Source organism: Macaca thibetana, chromosome 7, assembly GCF_024542745.1.
Source record: "Macaca thibetana thibetana isolate TM-01 chromosome 7, ASM2454274v1, whole genome shotgun sequence".
NCBI classification, from domain to species: Eukaryota; Metazoa; Chordata; class Mammalia; order Primates; family Cercopithecidae; genus Macaca; species Macaca thibetana.
The window spans coordinates 158324918-158340347 of record NC_065584.1 but is presented as its reverse complement, the minus strand read 5'-3'; the positions used below and the strand labels follow the sequence as shown (position 1 = coordinate 158340347).

The window sequence follows — 15430 nt, the reverse complement described above, 5'->3', positions numbered from 1 at the left end:
AGGGGGCCTCAGGTCACCAGTGAAAGGATGATGCCTACCCACCCTCTCAGTGTCTCACACACAGATGTGTGCACACACAGACACAATCTCAAGCCCAGGTGTCTTTACCTTCTTTGCTGTCAGAGTGTTTCAGAGGCTGCAGGGCTGTAAAAAAAAAAAAGGAGGCATACATGGCGAGGAACTGTGGGAGGTGGTGGGGTAGGGAGTCAGGCAGAGGAAGGAGTGAGGGCTGGAAAGGGCAGGAGAAGTTAGCAGAGTGGGACCACTTCACAGCACAGGGGAAGGGGCCCTAGGCTGCTGCCCGAAGCCCCAGCCCCAGGTCCCAGTTCCACTCTGTGGCTTGTCATTCTCTCTGGGCCTTAGTTTTCTGCATCTGTAGAATGGGACAACCCTTGAGCCCTCCACCTCCAGCTGGAGTTGCGGAACTGCCCTGAGCCCACTCTACACACAGGGTGATGTGAGAAGCTAAAGGAGGCTGGCAGATTTGCAGGTGGGCCTGGGACCATGTGGAATGAGACTAACCAACTCCCTCACCCACACTCTTCTCCCCACTCCCTCCCTTCTGCCAACTACATCTGCCTCTGAGCATGAAAAATGAGGTCTGATCCCAGAGCTGTCTCTATGCCTGCCACACTGGGCACCAACAGGCAAAGAATTAATTGGCATAATTTATAGCAGTCCCCAAGTGTCAATCTCCTGCCCTTCCTTCTGCGGGGGTGGGGAGGAAACCGGCATTAACTGGAACCATCCCAAATGGCTCAGCGGAAACCTGCCTCTCCCAGCCTAGGATCCCCTGGAAGTCGGCCTCCAGCAGCCATGGGCACCAGTGCCTGGGCACCACCCAAGCTGGGCCCCCAGCTTACTGTGCCATGCTCCTATGTCCTTTGCAAGTACCTCCCTCTCCAGTCACCTGAGAGAGCTTCAAAACAGCCAGGGCAGGGTCAGGATGACATTTTACAGATGGGAAACTGACACCCAGAGGAGCAAGGCACCTTGCCCAAAGCTACAGAGCCTGTAACTAGAACAGGATTGTCTTAAGCTGTTTGCCTAATAGTAATAGGACTCCAGCGTATTAAGCACTTGGCACTAGGTATGGTACTAGGTCCTTTATGTATGTTATCTCAATTAATTAAATTAATAATTCAAACAACCTGTGAATCTGTGATTATCCCCATTTCACATAAGAAGAAACTGAAGTCAGAGAGGCAAACCATCTTGCTCAAGGCCACTCTGTTTACCTGAGATGGAGCTGGAACTTAAACCCAGACTGCCCTGTCTCTGGAGTCCCTGCTCCCACCCCTAGGAAGCTACCAGACGCCACACTGTGGGGCCAATCAGGTGGAATCAGCCCTGGCAGATGGGGAAAGGTTGGCAGGAGAAATGAAGACACACCTGGGAGGGAACCGGGTGATCCACCTCCTGCCTAACTCTGGGCAAAGAGCAGACTCACCGGGGTGGCAAGGCCTCAGTCCAGAGAACACATTTCATTCAAACCTTACAGCAAATCTGTCCCCTCCAGATCCTAGAGTCCTCTCTCCTTTCCCATATGTCCCTCTCCCAGCCAAGAGTGCCAGCTCCAAGTTCAGACTCACCTGTCTTGGATCCTTCTCCCTCCCCATCCTGGTCCTCAGCTCCTGCAAACACAAGAACTCAGAATAAACAAAACTCTTTCACAAGCCCATTTTCATGCCAGCACTTTCCCACCCAAGAGTGCAGGAAGCTAGTGAACAGGGCCTGAGTAGGCCTGACCTGTGGTCCGAATGCTAGACACGGGTTGGAGCCCGAGAGCAGAGCACAGCAGAGCTCAGCCTGTGACAACATGAAGGGGCTCCCGGCCTGGAGCCCACCACTCACCCAGCCAAAGACCACCCACCCAGCCTGGAGCCCACCACTCACCCAGCCAAAGGCCATCCACCCAGCCCGGAGCCCACCACTCACCCAGTCAAAGACCATCCACCCAGCCTGGAGCCCACCACTCACCCAGCCAAAGACCACCCACCCAGCCCGGAGCCCACCACTCACCCAGCCAAAGACCACCCACCCAGCCTGGAGCCCACCACTCACCCAGTCAAAGGCCACCCACCCAGCCCGGAGCCCACCACTCACCCAGTCAAGGACCATCCACCCAGCCCGGAGCCCACCACTCACCCAGTCAAGGACCATCCACCCAGACTGCAGCCCACCACTCACCCAGTCAAGGACCATCCACCCAGACTGCAGCCCACCACTCACCCAGTCAATGACCACCCACCCAGCCCGGAGCCCACCACTCACCCAGCCAAAGGCCACCCACCCAGCCCGGAGCCCACCACTCACCCAGTCAAGGACCATCCACCCAGACTGCAGCCCACCACTCACCCAGTCAATGACCACCCACCCAGCCCGGAGCCCACCACTCACCCAGTCAAGGACCATCCACCCAGCCCGGAGCCCACCACTCACCCAGTCAAGGACCATCCACCCAGACTGCAGCCCACCACTCACCCAGTCAAGGACCATCCACCCAGACTGCAGCCCACCACTCACCCAGCCAAAGACCATCCACCCAGCCTGGAGCCCACCACTCACCCAGCCAAAGACCATCCACCCAGCCTGGAGCCCACCATTCACCCAGCCAAAGACCATCCACTAAGCCTAGAGCCCTTACCACATACCCAGTCAAGGACCACCCACCTACCCTCCACCAGCCCACCCACGCATCACCTCACCCATCCGCTCGCTCAGTAGCCCTGCCAACCATCAACCTCCAACAGATGCAACCAACCAGCCGTCTACCCGCTCATCCTTCCACCTGTCCACCTCACAAGTACTCACCTATCTGCCACCTGACCACTCTCTTCTTCCCTCTCCTTCCTGACCTCCAGCCATCCCCAGCCTCTGACTACCCATCTACTCTCATGCATCTGTTTACCCACCAGGGTCAACTCACCACCCACTAATGTCCTCTCACCCACTTGCCAGTCACCAATGCCAGCTCAGGCTGACCCTCAGCCCCACAAATGGCAGCTGCTTCAGACCCTCTCACTCTGAGGCAGGCATGTTCCTCCCCAGTGCCATGCCTGCCCCTGGCGTGCCGACATTTGTGCCGCACAGCTTCCATGCTCTGGCCTGCTCTCTCACACTTACACTTTCACAGGCACACTTGTTTACACAGACACACTCATCCCCTTGTAGCACTTGGCCTTACACTCCCACCACCTTCCAGTCACACTCATCCACACTCATCCTGTGGTATCTACACATGGACAGACAGGCTCATGCTTGTTCACACACACAAGACATAGACTCAAGGTCACACACAGACAAATCCAGCCCCCTTTGTACACTCACATTCATTCTGTCTCTAGAAAGTGACACTCTATTGACACCAAAGACACAGCAACATACCCCAAGACACGTAAGTGCACACACACACACCCTCACCTGCATTCTCCTCCTCACAGCTCTGTTTGATCTTTCTCCAGCACACGAAAGCCAGGGCCACCAGCAGTGCAACGAGACAGACAGAGAGCCCCACGGTCACCCACAGGGCCTCTGGGGGGAATGTCATGGGCTGCCCTGAGAGAAAAAGTAGGAACGGTGAGACCGTCAAGCTTGGCCCCATGTCCCGGAGGACAGCACCATTGGCTCCAAGTGTGAACAGGGGCTCCCACCCTCACTGGGCCCTAACACTATGAATAAAGCTCACTGAAGTTCCCATAGTCCCTTCGCCATACAATCCCCAAACCCTGATACAACCCTGGCTGATGGGGACACGCCTCAACCAGGAAGGATTGAAGAGTCTGTGGTTGAATGATGCTCAAGAACCTTCTATGGCTCCCTAGTGACTTTAGAATAATGCTTCAAGCTTCAAGGGTGATTCAAGGACCTCTATAAGCTGGCTGCTGCTTACCCTCCCCTAACCTTTCTAATTCTACTGTAGGAGCCTCAGCTCCAGCCAAACTGGTGTCCTAACCATTCTCCCCAGAAGCAACTGGCTCCTTCCAACCTCTGCACTATTGCTATCAGTTTCCCAAACTCTCTACCTAGCTCACTATTCACCTCCTCCAGAGGCCCTCTTTTGACTGCTCCAGTCCCACCTGGTGACGTTTTCCATTCTACGGATCAGGAGGCAGCAAGCGACGGCCCATGGGCCGAAGCTGGCTTGTGGCCTGTTTTTGTACAGTCCACAAACTAGTGATGGTTTTTACATTTGTAAAGGAATACCAAAAAAAGATGGGGGAAGGCGGAGGAGGAACAGAAGGAGAAGCAGCAGCAACAGAGATGGTGTGTGGCCCACGATGCCTAAAAACATTTACTCCCTGGCCATTTACAGAAAACGTGTGCTGAGCCCTACATACAGATGAGGTCACTGAGGGGGCTGGAGCGAGGGCTGGGAGTTTCCCCAAGGAGTCAGGTAGGTCTGCAGGGGCCTTGCCAGGGGGATATTTACGTGAAACACTGAGGCCCCTCCTCTTAGAGCTCACATCAAGAGGGATGAAGTTGAGAACCCAAAGCTGGGCAGGGCCAGGAGCTGTTCTGAGCACAGCCTGTGTGGCTCCATCTTACACACCATCCTCCAGGCTGGCCCCTGCACCCAGCTGGGTCCTGGGCAGAGGTCTTGAGAGGAAAAGTCTGAAAAAGACAGTGCTGCTTTCCTTTGCTCTCTGGAGACGATGCGTGCCCAGGGCCTCAGCACCTTCTGCAGGAGGCCCTGTCAGTGCAGTGCGCAGTGCCATGGACCCTTTGGCAGCAGAGACCCCAGCATAGGTGCACCTCATGCAGGGATCTGTAGATGTCACCTTCAATAGGCACCGCTGGTAAAACTGCTGCGCTGGCCATTGGAAGCAGAGGGATCCATCGCCCCAGTGATGAAGAGAGGTATGCAGAAAAGGAGGGCAGCAGCTAACGTGGTAGCCAAGAGGGCCCGTCCACAGAGCACACAGTAAAAAAAACAACCACCGCCACCCTGGAAATCCCATCATGGGGCTCTGACGGCAGAGGAGGGGGCAGAGCCACAGAAATGCTCAAGCAGAGGGTCTCTTTCCATGTTCCCCCTTAGCTGGTGTTGTCCCTGGAACACAAATTAGATTTGCCCTGTTCACCCAAGAAAGGACAGAGCTAGGGTTCAGGCCACATCTCCAGGGCTTGCTCCATAAATCCCCCTCTGAGAGGCCCTGCACAGCACACTCAACTTCACTAACTTCGTCAGGTATGGGACAGACCAGCTGGAGGACTGAAAGCCTGATCCCAGAATGTTTTACATGACACAAAGCTGCCTGAAGCAAAATACAGGCCAAGGGCTCCAAAGTAGGCCAGAACTACTCTAAGAAAAACAGGAGGCTGGCTGGTGGGGAGGAGAGGAAATTAGGCTGAGAGGCCAAAGTTGGATTCTGATCGTGGCTCATCTCCTCGCTGCAGGGCGCTGGAGCCTAGGCCTGCGGATCCACGGAGGAGTTTAGAGAGGCAGCGAACCCTCCAGAGTTACATGCAAACTGCCGCATTGATCATTTATCCAATTTTCAAAGAGGGGTCTGACCCCAAAGACTCAGAACCATTGTGCCAGTCTGTGACCTTGGGAAAGCTCCCCCTTCTCTGTGGACCTCAGTTTCTTCATCTGTGAAATGTGCTTGGCAACAACGGTCTCAATGAAATCACTCTTTTATTTTTATTTATTTTTTAAGACAGTGTCTTGCTCTGTCACCCAGGTTGGAGTGCAGTGACACTATCTCAGCTCACTGCAACCTCCGCCTCCCAGGTTTAAGCAATTCTCTTGCTCCAGCCTCCCAAGTAGCTGGGACTACAGGTGCGTGCCACCACACCCAGCTAATTTTTGTGTTTTTAGTAGAAACGGGGTTTTACCATGCTGACCAGGCTGGTCTCAAACTCCTGACCTCAAGTGATCCACCTGCCTTGGCCTCCGAAAGTGCTGGGATTACAGGTGTAAGCCACCACACTCGGCCCTAAATTCTTTTGAAATCACTTTACATGTTAGCTACTCAAGTTTAAAATAGAGAATTTTCTCTTAGGTGAGAAACATTCTCTTTGCAATCACATTTATACTCACAAGTCCTTTCTGCACAGCATCGCAAATATCCAGCTCAGCCCAGGGTGCAAATGACCACAAAGACCCCTTATGCTTCAAGGCCTTCTCAGCTCCCACTTGCCCCTGGAGGTGTCCTCACGACCACCCTCCCTCCTCTGAAAGCTTCATATCCTCTGCCAAGATCACTCTATCTTGTATTTCTTCTTTTCTCCTGTGAACAGCATTTTCACCACTAGACCATATGCTATTCTCTAAAAGGTCAAGGACATGTCTCAGAACATTAGAGAGCTCAGGGCAGCCACTCTCTCCTGGATAGCACAGGCCCATGGGGTCTCCAGGAGGGGAGTGGTTTCCATCTTGGGGAAGGGGTGGGCAGAGGGAGCACATCCTTGCTGGAAGGAAACACCTAAGAGAGAAGGAGGAGTGAGCCTGAACTCCAAGCAGACGATGTGATGGGCCGTGGCTCCGAGCTTGTCAGAAGTGGGGACCACATAGGGCTCAAGGGGAAAAGGACAGGAATAAGTCAGTGAGTCCTGAGGTGCGTGCAGACCTGGAAACTGGGGGCGAGATCAGAACTTGGATGGGCTGGGGGTCAGGTGGAAGTCGTCAGAAGACAAGAGGAGAACCAGACAGACAAAACCTGCTGTCCTGACCTCACTGTGTACCAGGAGGAGGTCCCTGGGAAAGCTCAGAGACAGATACTGAAGAGCCAGACTGAGCACATCGGCCCAGGAAGTGACTAACTAGAGGCCTCTCAGGGCCAAACACAGATGGAGACTGTGGCTCTTGACCTCAACACCCTTCACACCCTCAGGCACAAGAGGTGCCCACCAGGCTAGGACCTGGAAACCAGAGACTAAGACTCACTAAAGGGGCAGCCTCTATCTGGTGTTTGACCACATGGGGGCAGCAGAGACAGCCCCTGCCCATCCAACTGCTGCCTGGGTGGAGCTCAAGTCTGCAGGAAGAAGAGCTGACATTGACTCAGGTGTTGAGGACTAACTGGGGAGGTCCAGCTGTCACTCAGGGCTTCAGAATCAGATGGCATCCACGGACCCAGAATACCTTCCTACCACTCAGAGGAGTTGCTGTTGGAAAGCACACTCACACAAGTCCCCTGGGCCATGGCTTGTGGCTGCCCCAGCATTCCTGCCCATGCCTCCAAATTCCGGGCAGGTACTTTGTCCTCTGCATAAGAAGCATAGGTGCCACGAAAAGCACTCTTAGGAAGGCAAACATTATAAATGGTTCTTATCAGCTCGAGTCCCTTAAGGACTTGTGGGGAAGAGTGTGAGCACCTGACGTCTATGAAAGGGATTTTGAAAAAGTCTTCTGGCCACCCAAACCTACGGAAATTCCACCTTAGGGTCCGGTAAAGAGGCAGTTACTCGCGCTGTCCTTCCCCAGCTGTTCATCTGCCCGTACCTGTGATGGTGACAGAACCATGCGCGTCCTGCTGCAGCACGGGGTTGCGCACCAGGCAGCTGTAGGTGCCGTTCGCACCCAGCACCACCCGCAGGACGCTGTGCACATCGAACAAGCCCTGCTCATTGGCCATCTGCGACGTGGTCACGTTGCCAGTCAGGGGCGCACCCTGCCCATCCTGCCAGAACACCTCGGCCTCAGGGTAGCCCCGGTAGCTGGAGCACGTGATGGTCACTGTGTCCCCGGGCCGCAGGTCCTTGTTAGGCTCCAGGGTCATGCTGGGCTTCGAGTAGGGAGCTGGAGGTGGCAGAGGACAGGGGTCAAGGGCAGGGCAATGGCAGATGACGAAAAGGATGCATGGGGCTGAGTACAGGAATCAGCACTGGGGCTGGGGTTCTGGGAGCAGTGGTGTAGCAGGGGGTGAGCTGCAGGGGGAATGGAGGATGAACCAAGGGGAAGGCGTCCCCCTCCCGGTGCTCACCGGCCACCTGCAGGCTGACTGCAGCGCTGCCAAAATCCCGGATGCTCACGAAGCAGGTGAAGCTGCCCTCGTCCGCCACACGCACGCGCTGCAGCCTCAGGGATGCGTTGCCCTGTGCCAGCAGGTCCAGGAAGAGCGCCGTGCGGTTGGCATAGGCGCTGCCCTGGTCCCGGCCCTCGGTGAAACTGTGCACCAGCTGTTTGGTGTCTGTCAGCTGCCAGATGAGGTTGAGCTGTGCCAGGCTAAAGCCAGGCTCGGGGGAGAAGGAGCAGCGCAGGGTGGCATCGGTGCCCACCAGTGCCACCACTGGGTCCTCAGGGACCTGGACCTCCACGGCTCCTGGGGGCGGGGTCAGAGGGGCAGGGTGGTGAGGAGAAGCAGGACTCTCCAGGCTACCATCCAAGTCTCCCAACCTCTTCCCCCATCAACTCCCAGACCCTGTTCCGTCTTCCTATTTTCTTCTTAGATGCAAAAGTAAATTAAGCCTGAGGACTCTCAGATATGGAGTCTTCTCATTCCTCTGAGAACAATCACAGCAGGTGGGTCCTGGCCTGACCAGATCAATCCCAGGGCCAGGCCTGGGCTAGATGACCCTCACCGACTCCAGCCCTGGTGAATCCTGCCATCAGGACTCCTTTCTTTCTCCCACCCATCTGCTAACACAGATGTGGCTCCAGTCTTCCCAGAGGCTTCCAGAGCCTTGAAGTCAGGAAAGCCAAGAAGGCCTGTGATTGCTCCGCCCCCAACCCCATCCAATGAACACCCCCACCTCCCCGTTATCTTTCTCCCTATCATTAGGAGGCAACTCGCTGTTCCGGGAGACTGAAGGTGGGGCCAGATTCGGAGCTCCCAACCCCTGCTGATAGAAGCAGAACCCCCCTCCCCCAGGGGGACACTGAAGCAAAGAAACCTGTGGGGCTTCTCTGGGGTGTGATGGTGATGGAGCCGTGTGCATCCTGCTGCAGCACGGGGTTGCGCACCAGGCAGCTGTAGGTGCCGTTCGCACCCAGCACCACCCGCAGGACGCTGTGCACATCGAACAAGCCCTGCTCATTGGCCATCTGCGACGTGGTCACGTTGCCAGTCAGGGGCGCACCCTGCCCATCCTGCCAGAACACCTCGGCCTCAGGGTAGCCCCGGTAGCTGGAGCACGTGATGGTCACCGTGTCCCCGGGCCGCAGGTCCTTGTTAGGCTCCAGGGTCATGCTGGGCTTCGAGTAGGGAGCTGGAGGTGGCAGAGGACAGGGGTCAAGGGCAGGGCAATGGCAGATGATGAAAAGGATGCATGGGGCTGAGTACAGGAATCAGCACTGGGGCTGGGGTTCTGGGAGCAGTGGTGTAGCAGGGAGTGAGCTGCAGGGGGAATGGAGGATGAACCAAGGGGAAGGCGTCCCCCTCCCGGTGCTCACCGGCCACCTGCAGGCTGACAGCAGCGCTGCCAAAATCCCGGATGCTCACGAAGCAGGTGAAGCTGCCCTCGTCCGCCACACGCACGCGCTGCAGCCTCAGGGATGCGTTGCCCTGTGCCAGCAGGTCCAGGAAGAGCGCCGTGCGGTTGGCATAAGCGCTGCCCTGGTCCCGGCCCTCGGTGAAACTGTGCACCAGCTGTTTGGTGTCTGTCAGCTGCCAGATGAGGTTGAGCTGTGCCAGGCTAAAGCCAGGCTCGGGGGAGAAGGAGCAGCGCAGAGTGGCATCGGTGCCCACCAGTGCCACCACTGGGTCCTCAGGGACCTGGACCTCCAGGGCTCCTGGGGGCAGGGGAAGTGGGGGACATAAAATGGGGACTGAGGACAGGTGGGAACTCTCTGGGCCTCCCTAGTCCCCCTCCCTGCCCCGCTAAACCCAGGCTCTATCCACCCCTCCTTTTAAGCCTGAGACCCAAAGTAATTTATTGTCTCAGGGCCTCATTCAGTTGAGAATATAGTGAGCACCTGCAGGTGTCGAGCATTTAAGAGTCAGAAATGCAACAAAGAGCAACACTAAGGTCACACACCCACAGAAGTTACATTTTAATGGGAGAGAGGGACAAACGGGCACACAGATTCTCATCAGCATGTGACTAAGGTATGTGAAGAAAAGAAGCCAGCAGGTTAGCAAGTGAAGCAACAGCTTTTCAAAAATCTGGCAGGTACTTTACACCTGCCTGCGCCATGTGCATTTCCCCATGAGCGTAAGTAATTTTATAAACTGGGGAGTCCAAAACAGTATCCACCAAAAATGTCAATAGTGGTTTTCTCTGGAGGAGAGAGAATCACAAGTGCCTTTTTTTTCCTTTTCCTAAAGAAACACGATTTGTTTGTATACAAGAGAGAACACCCGTACCTTTAAATACGGTGGTGAGGCATGTGATCTTTAAAGCGATTAAGCTGAAATGTACAAGGAATGAAAAAGAGCTGACATACAGAGAACCCCGTAGAGGAAACAGCAGGTGGAAGGCCCTAAGGCAAGACTGGCCTTGCTGTGTGGAAATATCAGGGAGTGTTCCGTGTGGCAGATGCATCTGATGGGAGGGCATGTCCCACCCAGACCAAAGATGACTTGGAGAAACCAGTGAGGAATCTAAGTTTTTCTATGAGTAATGGGAATCACTGGGGAGTATTTTAATCATGCATAATCTGAGTAGCAATGCTTAAAACTCACTCTAGCTCCTCTGTGAAGACTGGACTGTGGCAGGGCAAGGGGAAGGCCAGTTAGGGGCTATTTCAGCCATCCCTGTAAGAGGTGAGGGTGGTGTGGCTTCAAAGGGTGGCAGTAGAGAGGAAGAGAGGGGGGCAGATTCAAAGTTAATTTAGGAGGGAGAATCAACAGGACTTGCTGACGAGTTAGAAGGGGAAAAGGCCTGGCGCGGGAGGCCGAGACAGGTGGATCACCTGAGGTCAGGAGTTCGCGACCAGCCTGGCAGATATGGTGAAACCCCGTCTCTACTAAAAAATACAAAAAATTAGCCAAGTGTGGCAGTGCGCACCTGTAATCCCAGCTACTCGGGAGGCTGAGGCAGGAGAATTGCTTGAACCTGGGAGGTGGAGGTTGCAGTGAGCTGAGATCACGCCACTATTGCACTCCATCCTCCGCAACAGAGCAAGACCCCATCTCAAAAAAAAAAAAAAAAAAAAAAAAGGACGAAGGAGGAGGGGGAGGCAGAAGGAGAGGAAGAGGGGGAAGAGGGGGAGGATGGGGAGGAGGAGGAAAGCTGGAACAGGCATCCCAGCTGTCCAGAGTCAACTCCACTCCCAGAGACAGGGCCAGGTCATGTCCAGAGCCAGAGCCTCCAGCAAAAAGCCCCTGGGCAGGGTCCCTGATCCCATCCCTGCCGTCTATCCTGTGGAGTTACCCCACAGCCTCCCCACCCGGTCACCTCTGTCTTCATACTAGCTCTTCTTCTAGAGCCCTGGATAGTTAGGCAGGGGTCCTGATAGCCTTTCTTTTGGGGAAGCGAGCCCCCCACCCTGGCACTACCATTCTTGGGTAATGGTTAGATTGTGTGCTTCGAGCACTAGCAAAACAGGCACACTCAAAATGTGTGAAGATCAGCCTTGAAACAACGCCAACTGAATACAGCACTCGTTAAAGGTTTCCTGCATTTAGAAAAAGAACATTGACTTTATGGTTATTATTTTTATTGTAGATCATACTCAGTATCATAATCTTCGCAGTACCTAGAGATCTCTAAAGTTTTTTTTTTTTTTTTTGAGACAGAGTCTCGCTCTGTCGCCCAGGCTGGAGTGCAGTGGCGCCATCTCGGCTCACTGCAAGCTCCGCCTCCCGGGTTCACGCCATTCTCCTGCCTCAGCCTCCTGAGTAGCTGGGACTACAGGCGCCCGCCACCTCGCCAGGGGTTTCACCGTGGTCTCGAGCTCCTGACTTCGTGATCCGCCCGCCTCCGCCTCCCAAAGTGCTGGGATTACAGGCGTGAGCCACCGCGCCCGGCTGAGATCTCTAAAGTTCTTAAGCTAGCCTTGGATCTCTTGCTGAAACCCCTGGTGCCCCAGGCCAGTTCTCATGCCCTGTCAGTCGGACCAGAGTGTCCCTTGGAGGGGGCATTTGGGGGAATGAAACCTGGTAAGTCACCCAGACAAAACCCTTTCTTGCTCTAGAGAAATCAGAGCAGCCATGGGTAGAGACAGGCACCACTTCTTTACGGCCACAAGATGGCGCCAGACACTCAGCTTCGTCTTCCCCACAGAGGAAGCTGTCTCAGAGCAGAGATGCTGATGAGAATTTGAAATGCGGTGAGGATATTATTAAAATAGCTATTATTATTGAGTGCACTGTGTGGGGAAAGTCACATCGTTTATTCTACACAGTTATTGGGCACCTACTATGCAGCAGCCGCCCTGGCCCTGGGATGGACCCTGCTCTTTGAACAGGGAGGAAGCAAGAAAATACCAGGTGGGGGCAAATCTAGGCAGAATAATGCAGGGAGGCCAGGGATAGGGAGGGAGGAGCGGCAGTGTGCAATTTTATACAAGGGAGCCAGGAGAGCCTTGAGAGGAGGTGAGACTGAGCAAAGACCTCAACAAAATATGGGATCTAGTCATGCAGACATTTAGGGGCAGAAAGTTCCAGGCAGAGGAAAAAGCGAGTGGAAAGGTCCTGGGAGGGGGCACACACAGTGTATTCAAGAAACAACACGATCACATTTAGCACTCATGTTCCCATTTTACAGACAAGGAAATGGAGGCTAAGAACAGTAAAGTGAGTTGCCTACTGGATCCCACAGGTGGAAGTAAGGTATGGCCCTGCTAGCCAGAGCTGGCTTGGCAGGACCCCTGACAGGCGTGGGCACCCCCTCCCCAACTGCCACAATCACTGTCCCTCCCCTCCAGTCCCCATGCTGCTACCCTCACCTGTGAGGCAGAACCACAGTGCTCCCAGGGCTGCACCCACGTGCACACCCATGCCAGGGCTGCCCTGCCGATGCAGCATCTTGCTGTGAGGCAGCTGACAGCTGGGCTCCCCGTGGTGGAAGGCTGCCCCTGCCTGGGAGTAAGAGGATGCAAAGCCTTTGTCTCCAAAGGTTCTCCCCAGACCGTCTCTCGCCTCATCTCTCCTGGACCAGAGTGGGGAAGGCTGCAACTGCCCACTGGGAGGTCTTCGTTCCCATACCCCACAGGGCCCCCTGCTGAGATGCTTGGCAGGGAGTCCCTGGGGAGGCCTGACAGGGAAGATGGGGCAGGGGGCAGCTGCGATCCACCCTTTCAGGTAAGATGTATCCAAATATAAGGAAGAGGAGGCAAGGCAGCAGGTGAAGGCAAGGTTGGCTTGCTCTGGGGCTAGGATGTGTACAGATTAATTTGGCAGTAGCTGGTAGGGCAGAGCAGGAGCTCCTGTCGGGGCCAGACTTAGAGATGGGCTGACAGGTGTGAACTGTATCCTAAAGGCAGCTGGGAGCCACTGAAGCTTCCTGAATAAGGGAAATACATGGTCAGAGCTGAGCTTCATGAAAATTAATCTGATAGCACCTCCACCCCCATCTGATGGGAGGGTGTGTTTCAGCCAGATCAAGCAGGGCTTTGAGAGACTAGTGAGGAATTTAGTTTTTTCTATGAGTAATGGGAATCACTGGGGAGCGTTTTAATCACACATAATCTAGGCAACAATGCTTAAAACTCACTCTAGCTCCTGGGCACAGACTGGATTGTATCAGGGCCAAGGGAGAGGCCAGCTAAGAGGCTCTTTCAGGCTGAGTGTGTTGGCTAATGCCTATAATCCCAGCACTTTGGGAGGCTGAGGCAGGCGGATCACTTGAAGTCAGGAGTTTGTGACCAGCCTGAACAACATGGTGAAACCCCATCTCTACTAAAAATACAAATAATTAGCTGGGTATGGTGGTGGGCACCTGTAATCCCAGCTGCTTGGGAGGGTGAGGCAGGAGAATCGCTTGAACCCAGGAGGCAGAGGTTGCAGTGAGCCAAGATTGCGCCACTGCACTCCAGACTGGGTGACAGAGCGAGAGTCGATCTCAAAAAATAAAAATTAAAATTAAAAAAAGAGGCTATTATAGCCATTCCTGTAGGAAGGGATAGTGGTGGAATAAATGAGGGGGCAGACAAAAGAGAGAAAGCATGTCTGGGTAAAAGTGACAGCATTTGAGGACTTGGGTAGAGAGAAAGAGCAGTCAGGTTGGCTGTGGTTTCAAGTCTCAGTGACAGGGTGGAGCATTCACTGAGGCAGAGAAAATGGAAGGGTTCAGTACAGCTTGTGTGAAGTCAGCAGTATTTGCAAAGAAGCTTCTAGGACAGAGTTTTAGGAGGCGACTAGGTGTATGAGTGTGGGAATGCAGAGAGAGAACATTTGGTAGCTTAATATATCTGTATTGAGTGACCAAGACAGATCAGAAGTAGAAGAGGCAAGGACTGGGGATGACCCCAAGGCTGGAGTCAGGACTGAGTAAGAGGCAGGTCTGTGGCTGCAGGTCAGGCCTGAGCTGGGGATGGGAAGAGCGGACATCCCTAAGTCCAGCCATGCTCCCAATCCCAGCCACCCTCCAGGCTGCACACACCTCTTCCCTGAGTCTGACAGCTGCTGCCTAAACATTCGCACCATGTCCTGATCAAGCCACATCTATGCCAACCAACATTGATCAACCAGAATAGAAATGATTTCACGTCCTCCTAACACCCTGGGAGATAGGCTGTACCACTTGGTCCTATTTTTGCAGGACTTTAAAAAATCAAAGCCCATGGCCGGGTGCGGTGGCTCACGCCTGTAATCCCAGCACTTTGGGAGGCTGAGGTGGGCGGATCATGAGGTCAGGAGTTTGAGACCAGCCTGACCAACATGGTGAAACCTCATGTCTACTAAAAATACAAAAATTAGCTGGGCGTGGTGGTGCAAGCCTGTAATCCCAGCTACTCAGGAGGCTGAGGCAGGAGAATTTCTTGAACCCAGGAGGCAGAGGTTGTACTGAGCGGAGATCGCGCCACTGCACTCTAGCCTAGGCAATAGAGCAAGACTCCATCTCAAAAAAAAAAAAAAAAAAAAAAAATTAAAGCCCAGATAAGTGACTTTGTTAATGTCAAATAATTTGCCAGTCAGCACAGCTGAAAAGAGTCCAATTCTGCTACACCTTTCCACCCTTCCGCAGAGCAAACCTCATTAACAGCTGCTAGCCTCAATTCCATCCCAGGCGCCCAGCCTCAATCCTTCCAGTCCCAGCCAGGCACACCCGCCCCCCACCACCCTCTACTCCTACACACACACACACACCCCCAGCAGCTGGGCTGAGGGAGTCCCTCAGCCAAACCATGTGCATCCTGGCCAGCCCCCCTTCTCTCCCAGCTGTCTACAGTGGGGAAGCCCTGAGCAGCCACTTCCTTTCCAGACGCTTCCGGCCTTAAAGCCTTGCCGCCTGCTGAGTCAGCAGTCTTCCCGGGCTCCATTCATAAAGCACCTTTGGCAGGCACCACATCCTGCCTGCCCTACAAGGGCCACCCTGAGGCCCACAGGAAGATCCAGCAGGCAGCTGCCTGCACAACCTGCCCACCCCCTGCGGGAAG

General features: G+C 54.5%; 2 protein-coding genes across 2 annotated transcripts in view; one reads left to right on the top strand and one right to left on the bottom strand.

Annotated features, from left to right (window-relative positions):
• The window catches only part of NPTN (neuroplastin), a 416039-nt gene that overhangs the window by 266663 nt on the left and 133946 nt on the right, over positions 1–15430 (top strand). The window lies entirely within an intron of this gene.
• Positions 1–15430, bottom strand: part of CD276 (CD276 molecule) — a 30425-nt gene that overhangs the window by 3185 nt on the left and 11810 nt on the right. The window contains exons 2-9 of the mRNA XM_050797744.1: positions 12779–12911; positions 9341–9679; positions 8842–9156; positions 7932–8270; positions 7451–7747; positions 3424–3558; positions 1593–1634; positions 109–144 (exon numbers count right to left, since the gene is read on the bottom strand). Of these exons, the coding sequence (XP_050653701.1) occupies positions 109–144; positions 1593–1634; positions 3424–3558; positions 7451–7747; positions 7932–8270; positions 8842–9156; positions 9341–9679; positions 12779–12857 (1582 nt within the window). The 5' untranslated portion in view covers positions 12858–12911. The remainder of the gene's footprint in view (positions 1–108; positions 145–1592; positions 1635–3423; positions 3559–7450; positions 7748–7931; positions 8271–8841; positions 9157–9340; positions 9680–12778; positions 12912–15430) is intronic.